Source organism: Medicago truncatula, chromosome 2, assembly GCF_003473485.1.
Source record: "Medicago truncatula cultivar Jemalong A17 chromosome 2, MtrunA17r5.0-ANR, whole genome shotgun sequence".
NCBI lineage: Eukaryota > Viridiplantae > Streptophyta > Magnoliopsida > Fabales > Fabaceae > Medicago > Medicago truncatula.
The window spans coordinates 38,862,467-38,882,207 of record NC_053043.1 but is presented as its reverse complement, the minus strand read 5'-3'; the positions used below and the strand labels follow the sequence as shown (position 1 = coordinate 38,882,207).

General features: G+C 33.4%; 3 protein-coding genes across 3 annotated transcripts; 2 read left to right on the top strand and 1 right to left on the bottom strand.

The window, feature by feature from the left end:
• The first annotated feature begins 84 nt into the window (after positions 1-84).
• Positions 85-3,367, top strand: LOC25487290 (putative Peroxidase 48). The gene is made up of 4 exons (XM_024777113.2): positions 85-149; positions 1,062-1,200; positions 2,161-2,326; positions 2,538-3,367. The coding sequence occupies exons 1-4, from the start codon at positions 85-87 to the stop codon at positions 3,038-3,040; spliced, it is 873 nt and encodes a 290-aa protein (XP_024632881.2). The 3' UTR covers positions 3,041-3,367.
• A 3,363-nt stretch (positions 3,368-6,730) lies between these two features.
• Positions 6,731-10,626, top strand: LOC25487288 (uncharacterized). Its single transcript, XM_013609177.3, has 4 exons — positions 6,731-7,174; positions 7,416-7,634; positions 9,846-9,871; positions 9,956-10,626. The coding sequence occupies exons 1-4, from the start codon at positions 6,845-6,847 to the stop codon at positions 10,194-10,196; spliced, it is 816 nt and encodes a 271-aa protein (XP_013464631.1). The 5' UTR covers positions 6,731-6,844; the 3' UTR covers positions 10,197-10,626.
• Positions 10,627-15,549: 4,923 nt separating this feature from the next.
• Positions 15,550-18,038, bottom strand: LOC25487287 (uncharacterized). Its single transcript, XM_013609176.3, has one exon. The coding sequence runs from the start codon at positions 17,842-17,844 to the stop codon at positions 15,715-15,717; it is 2,130 nt and encodes a 709-aa protein (XP_013464630.1). The 5' UTR covers positions 17,845-18,038; the 3' UTR covers positions 15,550-15,714.
• Positions 18,039-19,741: the final 1,703 nt, after the last annotated feature.

Sequence of the window (19,741 nt, the reverse complement as noted above, 5' to 3'; positions counted from 1 at the left end):
TTAGCTTATACAAATCTATTTGTTTCAACTACCATCAAGTTTATAAGCAACGGACACCAGACACGACATGTAGACACTAGTAACATGTGTCGAACACTCAAAGCTGCTTTCAATTTGAAGTGTCGGTGTGACATAGATTGTCACAAAGAGTAAATATATCTTCCGGGAAAGGGCCACATGAAGGGGGTGTTCCCGTGAAAAGCATACCATTGCATCTTCCCATAACCAACATCTGAAGCAACAAAGTACCGGTTCAAGCCCAAGAACACCCTATACCTTCAAGTTTAAACATCAAATAAGAAAAACTTATTACATTCTTTTATCCATCTTTTCTCGAGGTAAAGGCCATTTTTCGTGAATCGATAATGCATTTGACACAACCACACAATTTGGACCGTTGAATCAAGACCAAACGACTCTCGCCCCGACTTTAGTAAATTGAGGTCAAAATACAAAGCCAGAACTTGAATCGTCAGCTTGATCTGACGGTGAAAATCGCGATTGTGATACTAGAATCCAATTTTTTTTTTTCTTCTTTTCTTTCAAACTAATATTATGAGGTGGCATACCTGTGCAAAATATGATGTGCAAATTATCAGTAGTAAAAATCCTAAGGATATACAATTTTCAATCTTCTTGATGTGCCCCTATTATTAGTATTAGAACTCTAAGGATGTGTAATTTCCAATCCTCTTGATGTACCCCAATTGTTAGTACTAGAAATCTAAGGATGTGCAATTTTCAGTCTTCATGATGTGCCCCAGTAACATTGTTTTGGTTCTATCTTTGTTTAGCGAAATAGTCAAATGTGATTATCAAACTTACGAATGATAGGTATGGAATTGTCGTATGATTCAAGTTCTGTAGCCAAGGCAGAAAGTACAATAAGCGGTGTCTTGATATCTATAGTTTGGTCTTCTAACCACCTGAATGAACACAATACTACATTGTTGCTTGCTTTACGCTCCATTGTTATGATTGATTTGTAACAAGCAGCCAATTTTTGTAACTGCCTTTACTAAGAAACTCATGTGAATAATTCACATTGTTTCTATCTGCAGGTATCGAGTCATCACAAGTGCTTACTATCATGGGGCAGTTGGTGCACTTCTTGTATATGATGTTACACGCCATGCAACATTTGAGAACGTCGACGGATGGCTGAAAGAACTGCGAAACCACACAGATTCCAACATTGTTGTGATGTGTAATATTCCGAAAGAGAGTGAGATACAAATTAGAAAATGACGAAAAAAAATGTAATTTAATTTTTCATAGCATGTTAGACTCTCTATGTAATCTTAAAAGACAAGTTTCAAGTTTATTACTATGCTGCATAGTCTATACTCTGTAGTGTTATAGACTTATAGTTGTTTTTTAAATGTTTTCATCTGCAAATTGATTCAAGCTTGGAAGTAATAGAATCATCCTTTTTCTTTTTTGAAAGGATACTAGTATACTTTTTCTAAGTTTAAATTTATACCATAATATAAATGAATCTATTTGTAACGATCAATTTTGGTTGAACCTTTAACTATTTACAAATTTACTCATAACAATGCAAATTATTTTTTGAATTTAAATTTATATATAATAATTTAAGGGAACTCATTAACTACTGCTTTTACCAAAACATTTTTACGTACACAATTGTCCTTACCTTAACATCACAGACTTTTTCAATTTAAATACATAGTTTAGATAAGTATAGATAAAGATTGATAATAATTTGAAACAAATAATTAAGAAAAATTAATGTATAAATAGGAAATACATAGTCTTGTTAACGAGTGTTCACAAGATACTCTTTAAAGATTTTAAAATAAGAAATTATAAGAAAGTTAAATATTTCAATTTGCAATGGATTTGATTACACAAATTTTCATATAAAGTTATCATTTAAAGGTCTTAATGAGTGCCTGGGGGCACTCGTTAACATTTTCGATAACAGCACTTCTAATACTCCTTTCAAATTATAGGTCGCTTTTGTATACTATCGACGAAACATATTTAACAACTTGTAGTAGTAACTCAGTTACTTGGTTTGTTCCTAACACCTATAAGTTTATAACATATATCTTTTGTTGAAAGCTCTTAATTCTGATGCATTTTCACTTTATTTATGAACGTATGATTTATTAATTGACATGGCCATCGCAGGCTGGTGGGCCATTCTATCCAGTTTTAACAGGCAGACGAGATAGCCTGCAATCTTTTTTCCAGGAGGCAACGGATCAGATTCCAAGGCCTGACGATAACATTATGCACACACTGCACCTCTTCAATCTTAGAGGATTCAACGCACGGGAAACAGTCAGCCTCCTTGGTAAATTACTTTACATTTATGCATTTATGAATATAAGATTTATAAGGTATATTTCGTGACTGCATTAAGAACTGTTGAGCCTGATCCAGCCTCAACTGTGGTCACAAAGACATCAAAAACCCTGATGTCGTAGCTGAGATTGTGATCCCACATATTTTTTAAAACCTTGAATAAGGCTAATGAGATCTGTTGGTTTCTTGATAAACTACAGGAGGACACAACATTGGAAAAATCGGTTGCGATTTCGTTCAGCAAAGGCTGTACGACTTTCAAGGAACAGGGCAACCAGACCCAAGTATACCTCTCGATTTTCTCAGTCAGATGAGGCTAAACTGTCCTGACAACAGTAAGAATAATATCAGCAGCAACGGCACGTTTTCGACGTTTACAATTTCAAAGAAAATGAATGTTCATCACTCTAGTAGTGACAAAGGGATGTCATACATGCAAGCATTGTCATCTGCAGTGCCATCTGGAGCATCTTTTGACACTCACTACTATCAGAGTTTGTTGAGAGGAAGAGGGTTATTGTTTGCTGATCAACAGCTGATGGCTCAAGAGAAGACTGCCAGATTGGCTGCTTATGCTTCAGATGACGGATCAACCTTTCGGATGGATTTCGCAAGGGTTATGTTGAAATTGTCTAACCTTGATGTTTTGACTGGAAATCAAGGTCAGGTTCGTCTGAATTGCTCCCATCTTGTAAGCTCTTAAGTGAGTCGGTTCATATATTTCATTCTGGTTTAGCAAATTTGTTCTCTTCCTATGTAAGTTTCTCACACATATTTTAGGGTGGTTTTGGCCATGTAAAGTGACAGCTATTATAGTTAGTTTTTATTTGAAAAGTAAAGCCTGTGACAAGTTATAGTTAGTTCTTTTAGTTTAAGCCAGTAGAATATAGATAATCTGTTATAATCCAGCTAAACCTTTTTATGTAACAAAACAAGTTTTGCTTTCGTTTTTCTTTCTAGTTTCGGCATGAAAACTCTGAGAACGTACATTTGACACTTTCCAACTATATATGATATGATAGTGAAGAAATCTGCTAAAGACTTGTGACAACTCGGTTCGGCAGTATTGTATATTTGTATATGGTATATTTGATAGTGAAGTAAGAAACAAAACGAACAATATGCACTAAAGTGTAACAGTTTCATCATTGTTTTGGGAACCCTAGTATTGTATATTTGTATATGGTATATTTAGATCAGCAATTGACAGTCCATACGACATCCGTGTCAACCCTTGTTTTGGGAATGCTAGTTAACATGCCTTGTAACAGTTTCAAAAGCCCATGAAAACTTATTGAGATCACATAAAGTGCTTCATCATCAATTCTTGTATGTGACAAGTTCAACACCTCTAGTTTGGGAGCTTTAAAGTTCATTCGACGGTGCTCGATTCTTGAAAAGTGGTCCAAATTCAAATGTCTAATCTTAGAACATCTTAAAAATTGACAAATACCTTCTTCAGATATGTTATAGCAATAGCTCAAATCAAGTAGTTGCAAATTGGAAAAAATAGAAGAAAACATCCTGATGCTTTCATCTCTTAACCAATAATTGCGAGCCAAATGGAGAAACTTTAATTGAGGGATTACAACAAAATCCATCAAAGAATTAGAATTTTGTACACTTTTTCCCATGTACCTTTGTCTGCCATTCTAATCTTATTAAGTGAAGAGCAGTTCCTAAGGAGTGTAAACAAGGTTGCACGTTTGTCGGACTTGCAATATTGGTGTCTCACGGAGAGCAGAAGCTATACCGGCATTGGATATTTTATGACAGTCAAATATGATGGCTTCTTTGAGAAGCTTCAAGTTTTTGAACAAGTGGAAAAGCGATTGATTGTTGATGTAATAATGACCAGTAAGATTAACCTTGTGGAGTTGGAACAATGACGGTGAAAGAGATTCTATTCCATTCAGGAAGCTTTCAGAACTTTTAAACTATAGTGTTGCAAGGCTGCAGTAAATATCAACAAATGAAAATGTTCTGTTATGCCTTATTAAAACTTGGATTCCAAGGTATTGAAGTATATCTTTTGAATAAGCCCCCAATATGTAGCGAAATAGTTCCAATAAAAAATCATTTCTTTTGTAAATCCCTTTATCTAATTGGGGAAAAATAGAGATGAAAGTGAGAAAGATAAAGCAGCAAGAGGACCTTACTTATCTGAAGCATGGTTGGTGCAAAGTTGTGCAACTCCTCCTGTTCCAAATTGGGGAAATAAGATGTCTGCAGATGACATGAAAAAACATATCAAGTTTTGGGCTAGAGCTGTTGCATCAACTAAATGTTGAATATCATCATCATAAATCACACTTCATAGATCAATTCTTTTGTAACAATTTCCTAAGAACAATCAAAATAATAATGACAGTAATAATCATTCTTCGTATTTATTTTTTTAACTATAGAAAATAGATGCGAAGTATCCATCAACTTTGCCGATGATTAATCTCTGCTGAAAAACCTAATTGGTCATCTTTAGTGGGTCAAATATCCCCTCCCAACCATTTTTTTTTATCCACGAGGCTTGAAACCAAGACCTTACTTAAGGAACATGAATCTAGTTCCATTTGGACCAAGGTAACATTGGTCCTTGCTAGTATTTATTAAGATAAATATCTTTTATGATGTCTTATATCTTAGCCAATGCCCATTACACTATTCAAAAAACCCTATGTTTTCCACAGTATCATCCAGACCACACAAATGATTTGTAAGCACACATCCTATACCGTACAAATTCGTTGGTTTTTCCTTATTCATATATTCTGACAATTGTTGGGGAGTTCGAATATCACTCCCTTGTGTCATATCACAAATATCAACCCAACAGAAAAAGACCAAATGGAATAAACCAGAACCATCTTACAAACCAAGTGTTGGTAAGTTGGACTAAGCTAAACTATTTTTTTCTATATTTATTTCACATCTGCTTTTATTTCCTTACCATTTTTAGAAAACCGATTCATGACGACCATAAAACATTGATTTTTCCACCCAAATGATGCATCGTGACGGAATCGGTTTTCTAAAATAGTTGGAAGACAGATAAAAACATCTCTTTATTTATTTTAGATTGTCTCTCAATCCGCACTCTTCTGATAATTTTAAAAGATTTGAGAGTATATAAAAGAGAGGGGACGAATTGAAACATTATCTTTATTTCAAGGATTCAATCAAAAATATTTGTCAAATTATTTGGGTTTGTCATCAAGTAGTATCAACAAAGCCCATTTGAATAAAAAATAAATTCTATTTGAAAAAAAAAAAGAAAATAATAATAATAATACAAGAAAAAATGTGCAAAAATTATGAGCATCATTATAGGTGCAGTTTCATCGTTCCATCACATAAACGAAGACACTTGCGTCAAGATGTCTCCAATATTTACAAATGAAGTTGGATTGTTTATTTTGTTAGCATCTTATATTCAACATCAAACTTCTCTTCGCATGGGTGGATCCTTCCAATTCTTCCCACATTACAAAAATGTTCATGGCTTATATGAACATGGATAAAAAACTTGTGAAATTTTTCAACAAAAGTCGCGAGTTTTAGCAGGCCTATGCGTCAAAGAATGAATATAGAGAGGAATCATGAAGAGGGATATGTCCGAATATTCAATACTCCCCCATCTCTAAATAATAATCATTTAAGGTTGATGCACGGTTATTAAGAAAATGATTAATTGTGTTTATTTTGATAGTAAAATTAATATCATTTACTAAAACACCTTTATTAATTGTCGTTTAAGTTTTGATGGTAACCTAACTCGATCTTGGCAGTTGGATACACTCAAATGTATAATAAATAAATGCATCATATTGCACAACATGATTGTTGAATATGAATGTGCCACATATGATGACAATTTTGATTATTCTTATGATTATTTGGACGATGGCCTGATTGCATTACCAAATGATATCTTACATAAAAGATTAGATGTTCGTGATAAGCAAATTTATTTTTTGTTATATACTGTGTTATTTAAAATATTTTAATATGTTTTTAATTTACTTTGATTTATTTAAATATATGTTTTCTTCTTTATAATGTTTTGTTTGTTGAAAAGTTTAGGTAAGTTGGGTTTCGGAGGCTCATCAGAGTTAAGACAGACCAGACTTAATGATTACTTACATATGTACTTACAGATCATTTATTAAAGATATCATTATAGGCAGCAGAGTTTGATCCAATGACGCTTTCTTAATGTATTTTTATATATTTGAATTGAATTATTTATTTCTGGTGGTGATAAATTTGAATTATTTAGTTTTCATACGGTATAATGTGGGATCCATTTTAAAGTTTTTGACTCCCTTAATAAAATAAATAAAAAATGGATATAGATAGTCTAATAGATATGTGAGCATTTGGCTTTCCCACCAAAAGCCACACAGATATTTATTTGGATAACAAAATATTGATTACCAATGTTGTTGTTCCTCCTCCCAATCTGATGGATGGATGAGTGAGTGTTAAAATAATTTATATCCATAGCACAATGTTGCAGTCCAAGTGCCACCACCTTCCCATACCACTCTTACTAACACACAACCATAACCATCTCTTTAAACCCTCTCTTCTCCCTTTTCTCCATACAACAAAACCCACTTCTTCTTTTTCAATTTCAGTCATTCCTTCTCTTTCAACATCATCATCATCACTCACAGATGGACCCATTGAAATCCCATATGATTCTACTCCTTCTCTTCTCTCTTCCACTGACGACCCTTCTTTCATCCAAATCGCTGCCAGTCTTCTCCTCACCGGTGCTATCTCCGTCCTCCTCTTCCGCTCCTTCCGCCGCAGGGCTAAACGTCTCAAACAAACGGTTTGCTTTCTTTCTTATTTTATTTTTATTATTCAATTCTCCTTAGGATGAACATGTCTAGTTATCCTCATCATAAGAAATGTAAGACGATAAACGAGTTCAAAGCATGAATCTGTAGTAAAAGACTGATTTTGAATTTGTTGAGTTTGTTTGTGTTCAAGTTTTAGGGTGATATGTGCTATACTGTGATTAATTTTTTTGTATATTCATTGAAATGTGTTTTTTTTTTTGGTGGTTTTAGCAATTCAGGTCTTCTGGAGAGAAGTCAGTAAAGGAAGAAGCATTGGAGACTTTGAAAGCTATGGGGACTGCTTCAATAGAGACTACTAAAGGTCCACCTTCACCTGTTCAAACATTTCTCGGGGCAATATCAGCTGGTGTTATTTCTCTTATTTTGTATAAGTTCGCCACCATCATCGAGGCGGGTCTGAGCCGACAAACAATTTCAGATGATTTCTCTGTATGTCTTCTCCTCCCATGTCCTTTTACCCGTATATGTTCTTTTTTTGTTTGCATAGTTTGTATGTTAGTTTGAATCAGATAAGGCTGTTTTCTGTGTTGGAGTGTTGTTAACTGTGTTGTTAAATAGTGGAGTTATAATACTATAGAATTTGAACAAATCACTATATTGCGATGCACTACTTTGTACAAAATATTGTCAAATAGTGACTATCGCAGGCTACAAGACTGTTGCACGGAGGGATTTGAACAAACCATTATTTTCTGCAATCTGTCATTGACAACACCGGTCCTTAATGTCATGCATTCTTCTTATTTGTAATAATGATCATATTTATAATGAGAGTGTATTTCGTCTCTTAAAAATTTACTAAGCTTAATTACTAAGGGGGAACCTTGGCGCAATGGTAAAGTTGTTGCAATGTTGCTGAAAGGTCACGAGTTCAAGTCTCGGAAACAACCTCTTGTGTAAAAAACAGGGTAAGACTGCGTACAATACACCAAATGGTGGGACCCCTTCCCAGACCCTGTGTATGCGGGAGCTTTGTGCACCAGGCTCCCTTTTAGCTTAATTACCCATTCTGAACTTTTTTTCCTCGTGGTTCATCAGTAACAAATATTAGAGAAATAGTGACATCAGTAACATGTTTCCAAGAAAGTTGCTGCAACTGCTATGATTGTTGTTGCTGTTGTTTTGGTATGTCCTTCATGGAAGAAGTCTTCAAATATATCTGGTTTTTTTATTCTTTTGCAAATCAAAAACAGATCAAGCTCATTGCCTGGATATATTTGATCAAAGTGTTTGTCTTTGAACTAGCAATGTTTCACCCTCTAGCAGTCTCATTGTTTATTGGTGTACCAAGATAATCTAAAGTTTGCAACATTGTTTATATAGCATGCCTATTTAATGTCGATTTGTATTGGTTCATTGTTCTCCCGCATCTTTCGTTCGCGACTCCTTTTAGTATTGAACTCTGAACTGGACTGAAGTTCATTTCAACCATTGGATATTAATTAATCAGGCAATCCATTTATACGTTGGAACTAAAGATTATCTCCAGCATGCGAGTCTATTTAAAATGTTTTGATTGTCGCTATTCTAGTGAGGAGAAAGAGTTGAATATTAAATGGGAAAAAAATATCTAAAATGTAGATACTATTCTTTTATTTGAATACATTCCTGGACTGTGTAGAAAATTCAATTTTCAATGACTTTAGCACTAGTACACCACAGTAGGAAAACCGTAATTATACAAATTTACTATTACATTTGTTAGAAGTAAAATAAGCTTTTGCAAGTGTGCCTGTTGCAATGCTCATCACAAGGTGTTATATGTCTCTGTACACATCTACATGAAGGGGACTAACTTGTGCATTTTAGAGCACAAGATCTTTTGCTACTATAGCCTATTTTTTGTTTCACTCACGATCTTGTTCATCCAGTTTCCAAAATATATTACTTTTTTGCAACCTAAGCATTTGGGCTGACTTTTGAGACGTGGCTAGTGAGATGGTTATGTGATATTGTTTAGTAGGTCGATTCACTCTTAACAACTTGTTTTCGTTTCAGCAAAATATACATAAATCAGTAGAACAACTAAATTTGATGCAAGACATTGTCTAGGTGGATTATCAGTTAACAACTTATATCTATGTCATTAACTCAATTGTCACATAAGCATCTCACTTGCCAAATCGTGAAAATTCAGCCCCAAATGCATAGGTGGGGAAAATGTTAGACATTTTAAAAACTGGAGTATCAAAATTGTGGATATAGAAATGTAGGTATCGAAATTGTGAATGAGGAAAAATAGAGAGAACGGAACCGTATTTAAGCCAAATAGCTATTATTTAAATACTATTCTTTTATTTATGCGCATTCTTGAACTGTATATAAAATTCAATTGTCAATGATTATTTATTGCTGGAGTACCCCACAGGGAAAACGTAAAACTATAAATTTGCAATTACATTATTTGTTTGAAGTTAAATAAGCTTTTGTAAGTGTGTCTGTTGTTATGTTATGCTCATCACAAGGCGATGTATGTCTTGGTTCACATCTATATGCAGAGTAACTTACTATAGCCTATACTGGTCATTAGATTGTATTGAAATATAAAATAACTACATCAGTTATCCATGTTCTTCATGCATTGATACTCATTTGTTTTTATTCCACCATAATCTAACAGTATAATGGTATGCTTTTCAGGCCCGCCAGATAACAATCACCGTAAGGTAGCTTTGATCTCTTATCAATCAGGGGTGATGCTATTCTTTTATTTTTGAAACACCTGACAACCCTTTAACAATTTTTCACAGGACGATAATAAACGGCTTGACCTACCTTGCTACATTTATTTTTGGCCTGAACTCCCTTGGTCTATTACTTTATTCTGGCCAACTTGCCCTCAAATCTTTTACAGGAGATTCAATTGAAAAGGAAACTGAAAACAAAAGCGCTGATCAGTCTAGTTTATCAAATTTATCCGTTGAGACTCGCATAAATGACGCTGAATTGAGCGGCAGGAATGAAGAACAAAGTTCCAATGATGCACAGTAGTACTACTGGAAGTATAGCGAAGTTGAAGTTGAGGAATAGGTTAGCAAATCTTGTCTACTTGTGGAATTCATATAATATCCGTTTGAATTAACTTCACAAGAACTACTTCTGAAAAAAGAAATATTCAAAAAATCTTATATTAACCGAGTTTTTTTATAACAGCTTCTCATAAGTTGAAGTTAACTTTTGCATTCAATTTTTTCATATACTTTCATTTAACTTTTCTTCAAATATCTATACAGTGTTGTCAATCACGTATAGCAGAAAATAGTGGTTTGTTTGAAATTCGTTATGCTTCCGTGCTTTAGCAGTTTAGCCGCGATTTGACATCACTTTGTAATAAATTGTGGATTGCACAACGATAGCGGTTTATTCAAATTTTGCTATGCTATAATGCTAAAGCTCTGCTTAGCCACTGTTTGACAGACAACACTGCATATCCGTTTAGTTGTACGGTGGGTTTTCCACGTTTACGACAAAATCGTGTCAATTTCCCATGTTCACGTAAAGGCTTGGTTTGCTAGTTTCTAAAATATCAGGGTGGATTTGCATTGGGACCCGATTTCTTCTGTTCAAAAGCCGACCCAAACACACGCCGCATCTATATGGTTATAGTTACAATAACTTTTTTACAAGTGAAGATCTTAAATTTATGTTAATTGAAATCCTCCTGTAAACTAAAAGCTAATCCAAACTAAGTTGAAGCCCTTGATATATTTAGTCTTTCACTGTTGGCAATGGTGTAGGTGGCAAGGGTTCTTTAATGCAGTCACTACTAGTGTTACTGTTGAATCTACGAAAGGTTTATAGTAGCTTTATGCTCATGTTTTCCTCTTTAACCTTCTGTTTTCATTTAATACTGTAAAATAAAAAAAGTTACATTTGAGCTTTCTACTTCTGCATTCACACGTACACGGCCCTCACCAAACACTTGTTTTATCATCATTGCTAAGGACGCAGAGTAATGTGTTTACCCTTCTGTCCTTTGGCAGTTTTAGTATTTTACTACTTTGTATGTGAAAGTAATAGTGCATCAAGGTACTTTAACTGTTCCTTGCAGTGCAGTTTTGCAGTGTAATAATAGCTCACACGAATGGATCATGCTATGTCTCACTCATCTTCTGATCCTAGCTTTTTCTTGTATTGTATTGTGGTGTCATTATCAAACCAATAACCCCAACTGTATGGACTTTTGTCTTCATGTATTATTGGTTCTGCGCGTGTGGCGTCTCTCTCACTTGTGTGGTTGATTTGCCCTTGATGTGGGCGGTCCCCGTGACTCCCCTCATGTCCCAACGATCTTAACTTCAAGTTGAATAAATTATGGAGGCAAAATCAATTCTACACGAAAACAACCAAACATGTCATTCTACCATCCATAATCAATTCCAAGTCTTTTAAGAGCATCTCAGTTCATTGTTCTAAGTCTTTTAAGAACGGTCTCATGTGTTTTACTCCATATGAAGATGAGTGGGTTGAAATCAACCTTTTAGAAGAGTTTCCTTTAGGACATTTCTAACAGAATAAGAAATTAATTTCAAGCCAAAATTGGTGAAGTGAGGAATCTCATACAGTTAAGGACACAGTGCTTTGTAGTAAGAATAAACTATCAATTTAGTCTTAATGTTATAAAAAATCCGTCAATTTAGACCTTAACATTTTAATGATTAAGACTATATTGACAAACTTTATAAACTTTAATGACTTATTATAATTTGGGAGATTTATTATAGTCAGGGATTTCTTTCTTTGAAATTTATTATAGTTTAGAGATTAAATTGAAGAGATCGTGATAGTTTATGAATGGTTAGTTTAGTAAACACTAAACACACAAATTTGGGTGGTTCTGAATTATACTTCGATAATTTTATCAAGAGAATGTTTGGAACCACGTCCAACAACTCCAAACATGTATACATGAGTTTTCACCGTGATTTTTAAAAGCTAGAATTTAGATTTACAATACAGTTGAGCGTTAGTCGTAGATCATTAGATTAAAAGTTATAAATGTATCTCTCCTAGTCTAACGATTTACAACCAACTGTACCAAAGTTATAAATGTTACTGATTTTTAAAATGCTGTGTTTATTTTATTTTTTTTCTGTCTAAATTATCAAAATATCTTCTTGCAATTTGAATATACAAATGGATTAAAACATTTTCTGGATAGGTTTTTTTTCGTGTGTGGCTTCTATTGATCATTGGTTCTGCAATCCATGTGCCATCTGTCAAATTTATGGGTGCCAGAATGTCCCTCCCTTATTCCCCACCACACTCCATTCTATTTCCAATCTTCTCATCAAAAAGCTTGCAACAAATGCACTTTATCCTACCAACTTAAATGCTGTTTTTCTCTGCTCGTCCTTTTTTAAGTCAAGATTCCCTCATTAGATCCTACCCTTTTTCTCATAATAAAGCAAACAAATCATGAAACTACTTAATCAAGAAGCTAATTATCTTCCTCAAAAGTCTCACTGCTAGTTGTCCTCACCTAATCACCCATTTTATTAGTAACAGTTGAAAGTTTGAGCATTCTTTTAACATATATACTAGTAATATGTAAATATGTTTGTACAAAATTACACACGTAAATTTTTTGTTTCAAAAAGAGAATGTTAAAATTCAAAAGAGATACCTATAAAAATTACATTGGGTGTTTTAGAGTTAATTTTTTTTTTTTACTATCTACTGTGCTATGATTATTCAAATGTGTTTATCAAAAGGAGAGAGGTAGTGTAGTGATAAACATGATTTGTTTTCTTTTTGTCGTTGGCTTTGTCATTTACCTATTGCAAAGAAAGAGAGAAAAAGCTTGCAAGGATAACCAAACTCAAGTTTTACTGCCTTGGGAATTGATTGTGCTGCGGAGACTATCATTGAGAAAAGAGGAAACACATGCTTTGGACTCTGATGATCGGTGACAAAAGGGATAGGGAAAAGGAAAATCTTGCAATGAAAATTGAAGCAAGCTCTAAAAATAACACAAAATCCAGATTTTAATATTTTACTCCTGATTTAAAGTCCTCTTAAGTACTCCCTCCCTCCCTTATTATTTGACAATTTGCACTTTTGACTTTACATACTTTAGCCATATTTTTCTACTAATATACAAAGATAAATAATATCATATACTCCCTCCGTCCCTTAATAGATGACCTAGTTGACTCCGATACACGTACCAATGCATATGTTTTATCTTTGATATCTTCAATTCTCTACAAAAATAAATTATGAAAATTTAATATTTTAAAAATATTCATCGAGACGAGTCCAACATCTTTCATGATATTATTTTTCTTAGTGAATTAGTAGAAAAATATGGTCAAAGTATGTCAAGTCAATAATGTATATTGTCAACTGGGTCATCTATTGAGGGACGGAGGGAGTAAGATGTTGGATTCGTCTCGATTAATATTTTCAAAATATTAAATTTTTGTAATTTTTTCAAATAGATAATTAAAATATTAAAGATAAAAAATATATATTGATATGTATATATGAGTCAACTAGATCATCTAATATGGGATGAAGGGAGTATTTGTAAATACTCCCTCCGTATCTTCAAACATGTGAATACCACAAAATTCGCCAAAAACATTGACTACGTACTAATTTACATCTCTAAGGTGGGGTGTTGAAGTAGCACATCTAAGTTCCTAATTGCCAAAGTTTGTTGGCTTTGCGAAATATATATGTGTATGATCAAATTCATATTGCTGATGCTGACTACCTGTTGGCTTTGCATTTGAAGACATAAACATCTCTCCTTTCTTTTTACCAAACTCTAGCTGTCAATGTTTTTCTTCCTCTTCTTAATTTATCAAAGATGGATGATTTATGGTCAATTTTAACGTGAAATTTTAAATTGTTTTTCATGTTCTCTTAGTTAAATAAGTGATCAGATATTTGAAGTTCTTTCATATATCTTTGTAATTTCATCGTCTTAACACAATATTGTTTGTTTTGATTATCCATCTTTGTGTGGTTTTTTTTTATCTCATATTTAGTATGGTGTTTTTTTGATTCAGATCAAAATGTTAACTTTGATTAAGTGTTGATTCAAACAATAATTTTTGACGTTGTCAACGTTATCCGAAGACACAAGTATTTTAGACACTTTAATATAGTCATTTTTTTTTAATTTAAAATAGATATAATTGTAGGTTTGCGTAATTTGTTGTTTTATGTTATTAACATGTATACTCTAAGTACCTCTCCAAAAATGTATACTGCGTCCACAATTTTTTATTAAAAAAAAAAAAAAATTTGTTCACAAATTAATCCCTTATTTAGCAATAAATTTGTCAAAAAATATCTTATTTTACATAATTACTCCTATATTTAATGATGATATATAATAGGAGCCAGAAAACATATTTGTGATTCCCAATTGTGAATTTAATAGGGGTATCATCGTAAAAAAAGTCACTAATACATACTACCTTCGTTTCAAAATACATGTCCAAGTCAACCATTTTACATATATCAATGCGCAACTTTGACCGTTAATATCTTTAATTATCTGAAGTAAAAAATTATAAAAAATTTAATATTTTAAAAATATTTGTCAAGACAAATCAAACAACATCTTACATATTAATATTTATATGTATATATTAGTTAAAAAGTATGGTCAAAGTAAGTCAAGTAAATAGTGCACATTATAAAACTTGAACATGTATTTTGAAACGGAGAGAGGAACTCGTGTAAAAGTTTGAAGAAAGATTTTATAGTAAGGGACCACAAATATGAAAAATGAGTCGTAAAATAAAGCACAAAGGATATGATTAAATTCCATTTTGGTTAGTAATTTCATTAAAAAGCAAACCAGTACTGCTAGTCAATAGTCATAGACTGGAATTCCATGGTGTTTTGACCATTCTCTCAACTGCATTTCAACTCTCCATTATCATCCAAAATTCTAGCCAATCTGTAATGACACATAAAGACTTAATGTTGACGATGACATCACATGCTATAGACGTATAAACGACCATTTGACCATGACACATTACTGGAACAATACAAACAACCAAGCACATAACACCACCATAACCAAATGCCCCCAACCCTACCAACTTTATTTTTTACCTTAACTACATACACATTTCAAGCTCCAACTACTAAACCCAAATGGCAATTATATGTTTGTTCATATTCCCATTGTATCTTTTATATAATTCACATTCTACTCATTGATGATAAAGATACCTACTTCCATTATCTTTCAAGCTATAGATCAATAATTCTAAATTTATGATTTCACTATAGTTCCAAACATGCAATTAGTAGCCAAATCATCATCATGAAATTAAAAAAGACAAAACACAAATTGCATAACTAAAACTATTTATACAAAAAGTAATAGTAAAATGACTATAACCAATCAATCCCCAAAGCAGACCAAAGTTGCAATAACAGTAATAATCTACATCTACATACAATAACAACATTAATTATTCTGTCAATTAAAAAGAAAAGAAAAAAATAAGAGATTTAAAAAGTAAAAAACTAAACCCTAAAACCCAACACCAGCCGGAGCTCCGACACCAAGGGTCGCCGGAGGAGGATGCGGCTCAAGTTTCCGGTTATTCCAAAAACAAGAAGCCTCCGGCGCAAGCTTCGTCGCCGACCTCATCGGCTCCGACTTACAGCGTGTGAGAACAAACGGCTCATACCCATTACGAGATTTTGAACAACCCACCAACTTCTGTTCAATCATAGTCGCCATAGACATTCCGGCACCGGTCACCGGCAAACAACATGAAGACCTCGGCGGCTGCATCAACGGCGGATGAGCAGGCTTCACTTTAACTTTCGGCTTTGTAGATGAAGATGATTCCACGGTGACCTTTTTCTCCACTCCGGCGGGTTTTCCGGTGGGTCTCTCCGGTAACCACCGGATAAAATCAGTGCTGCATACCCATGTTTCCTTTGATACTTCCATTGAAAGTTTAGGTTCACACATCATCAGTAACAAGCATTCTGGCAATGTTTCTCTTTCTCTCTCTTCTTTCTTTGACCCATTCTCTTGCTCCGGTAACACGACAAGACCTACTTCCGGGTCGGGTTCTTGATGGGTTGTTTCTTCTTCCTCTGTTGACACTTTTTCTTCTGCTTCTGCTTCATAGTTTTCTTGTTCTGAAGAAGCTATGAAAGTTTCAGGTGAAGAAGAGGAAGATGAAGAAGAAAGTTCTGAACTTTCTTGTTTTTCTTCATCTTCTCTTTGATGGGTTTCTTCTGTTTCTGGTTTTTCAAGATCTGCATGAAGTAAATCAACTAAAACACATGGAAAGGTTTCAACTTTATCATCATCATCAATGACATTTCCATTACCAACTTCATCTTCATTGGCTACTTCATCAACTTCTTCGTTTATTTTACTTTCAATTTCATTGTTTTCCTCACTACCTTGTGTTTCACTTTCACAAATGCTATCTACTTGTGATACTCTTTCAACTTCTACTACTTGTTTTGTTTCTTCTTCAACTTGCTCCATTTCAATGTTGTAACCTTGTTCTACTTCTTGTTCCACTTCATGTTCCACATCTACACTATCCTCATCTTGTGCTTGTTCTACATCTTCAATTTGATGATGTTCTTCAACTTGGTCTTGTTCTTTGTGAAGAGGTGATTCCCAAAAACGGTTAGCTAAAGCAGCCATTTTAACAGGATCAGATCTACACCTCATCAACAAAAGAGCATTCTTTGGTGGAACACAAATACTAACTCTACCTTTCTCTTCATCTTCTTCTACTTCACCACCAAACTCTTCTTGTATCTTTTCATCAACCAAATCAATATCAAGATCTTCAAAAATATGTCTCCTTTGACTATAACTCCTTTCACCACCTTTCTCTCTTCCACCATCATCCTCATCATCCATTACCATCTCCATCTCATCATGATGCTCCACCATCACTTCAATCTCTCTTCCTTTTCCATCACCATCTTGATAAGCCACCAACCATCTTGCAAATGCAGCTCCACATGAACCTTCTCTACTATGTTCACCACTAGATCTTACTCCTCTTCTTCCTTCTAAGCTACCCTTTTCCTCTTTGTCTCTTTCATTTGACATACAAGAAGACCTACAAGGAAAAAAGCAACTAAACTCTCTCAAAGCTTCACATATTGTCAAAGGCAAATGAACCCATCTTTGATTCCTATGTTTCAAACACTCTTGTTGCAAACTTTGATGATTTTGATACAAACTTTGACTATTCTGTCTAGTTAGATCTGGATTTGTTCCTTCACCACCACCTCTTCTAAAACTAGCTTCACCTCTTCTCTTTGACCTTGACCTCATTTTCTTCCCTTGTTTCTTTGTCTTCACTCTAACTTGTCCAATGCAAGTTACTTTAGGTGATGAAGGCTCTGGATTCTCAAAACCACACCCTCTTTTCTTTCCACCTGTTGGAAACATTGGTGAAGCTTGACCACCTTTCATGCTACCGTTGCTCTTTAATCTTCTGCTTAAGGAAGATGAGAGTGATATCTGAGGTTGGTCTCTACTACGGCTAGGGCTTAAGATAGATTTTGATGAAAGCTTCATTGATGAAGAAGATAAACGTGAAGTGAAACAAACAAAGAGTTCACTTGTGCTACTATTGTTACTTGTTGTACGATGATGTTTTTCTGTTTCCATTATTATTATTTTCAAAATAAGATTTGCCAATTAAACATGGCTACAACTACTATTGTGTTAGAAATGAAGGATCTTTGATTGGTTTGTATGTGTGGAGAGAGGCGTAGATTGCAAAGGTTGAGTAGAACATGTGAGTGAAATAGAGAAAGGGGAAAAAGGGGTTTAATGGATATGGAAGGTGACGAAATGCTTGTTTGTCTTTAGCAAAATGTAACCTAGTGGATGTAGGGTCTTGTTGTCAATTGCTGTTTTTTGTTCATATGACAAAAATGCCCTTCATTTCATGTGCAAATTCTTTAGGTAGGTTAATTCATGTTTTAAAATGAATATAATATAATAAATTGTAAAAGATAAAAAGTAAAAAGAATATAGATTTTTTTGAAAGGAGGTGTAAAAGAATATAGATAAAAAAATAAACAAATGTTTTTTCATTAACCTTTCGATTTTCATAAAAAATGGATTTTGATAATTTGAAGTTCGGTCTAAAGGTAAATAAAATATGATAAGAATATAATTTTGTATTTTAATGTTTAAATTACTTAACTTTTTTGTTGACAATAATAGATATTCTAAACATGAAAATATAAGAATATTTTCCCATGTAATTAGATTTTCTTTATATAAGAAGTTGAATGGCCCCCAATGTGCAGCTCAATTGGTTAACCTATGACATCTAAAATAGTTTAGAAGGAGATTAAGAATTTAAACTCTAACTAGTTACTGCATTAAAATATTAATGGTCTTGTTAACGAGTGTCCTAAGAATACTCCTTAAAGACTAATTAAGAAATTATTTATTGAAAAAACTTAATACTTCAATTTCGAATGCATTGACCGCATAAATTTCCATAAAATTTTACTATCTAAAGTCCTTAAAGAATGTTCTTAACGCACTCATTAACATTTCCTACTTATTAAATATAATTAACATTTATCCATCTATAAAAAGAACAAGAAACTCTATTAAAGTTTAATGTGTCTAATGGAATATTTTGATTGGTAATGGGAGTAATCCTAATTTTGACCAAATTATACTTAGTTTTAACAAAATCATAATCCTATCATAATTTTGTGTTCATATACATTCACTAGTGCCAAACTGCCAATGAATCTTATGTTATTATTAGATATTTGAGATAGTGTGATATGATTCATTCAAATGATGAATCCTATGATCAAAGGGAATGGAGTTGGGGTTTGAATGCTTGTTTGTGAAGTACTCAAGTCTCAAGGTTCTTGTTTTTGTTCAGCAGAAAAGGGAAAATGATATGCGTGCACGAGTCTTTTGACAGATCAACAACTTTGGTAATGACAGAAAGTAGTGGAAAAAGATGAAAAAGAAAACCTCATGAGTGGAAAAGAAATTTGAGTTGGAAAACCAATATGAGATAAAAATAGGCATTTACAAGAAGAGAAAAGGGTCATTTTGGGGAAGTATCATTATGTATCCATCAAAATCAAATATAATTTGAGATAAATAATGTCTTAAATATTTTTTCCTTAGGTATGATGTGATGTTTTAACAATTGATACTATAAAACTACAGTTTTTGATCAACAACACACTACCAAACCAAAAGTGCAAAAAATTTAACTTAAAAAAATATTTTTAAAACAAAAAATCCTACCTAATTGTAGAAAATTGGTCAAAGTCTCTTTTCAAGGGTCGAAATCAGTCTCGAATCCAATTTTATTGGTTACACCTAGAATCCAATTTGAGAAAACTTTCTTGTTATTTGTTAAATGTATTCTTTCTTGTTTGGTTTCTCATATCTTCACTCATTTCATTTGATTTTTGGTTAAAACTATTTTTTATTAGACTTTAGTTACACCGTGAATTAGTCACATCCTTTTTCTTTAACATATTGAAGGATTAACACCTAATATCAATATATTTTT

What these genes read in the sequence shown, in the direction of transcription:
- LOC25487288 (XM_013609177.3), top strand. Translation starts at nt 6,845, where the DNA reads ATGTTGCAGTCCAAGTGCCACCACCTTCCCATACCACTCTTACTAACA. An exon ending in CAATTTCAGATGATTTCTCT is followed by an intron (nt 7,635 to 9,845) that starts GTATGTCTTCTC and finishes TATGCTTTTCAG; the next exon opens with GCCCGCCAGATAACAATCAC. An exon ending in CAGATAACAATCACCGTAAG is followed by an intron (nt 9,872 to 9,955) that starts GTAGCTTTGATC and finishes AATTTTTCACAG; the next exon opens with GACGATAATAAACGGCTTGA.
- LOC25487287 (XM_013609176.3), bottom strand. Translation starts at nt 17,844, where the DNA reads ATGGAAACAGAAAAACATCATCGTACAACAAGTAACAATAGTAGCACA.
- LOC25487290 (XM_024777113.2), top strand. Translation starts at nt 85, where the DNA reads ATGTGTCGAACACTCAAAGCTGCTTTCAATTTGAAGTGTCGGTGTGAC. An exon ending in GACATAGATTGTCACAAAGA is followed by an intron (nt 150 to 1,061) that starts GTAAATATATCT and finishes TTCTATCTGCAG; the next exon opens with GTATCGAGTCATCACAAGTG. An exon ending in GGAAACAGTCAGCCTCCTTG is followed by an intron (nt 2,327 to 2,537) that starts GTAAATTACTTT and finishes GATAAACTACAG; the next exon opens with GAGGACACAACATTGGAAAA.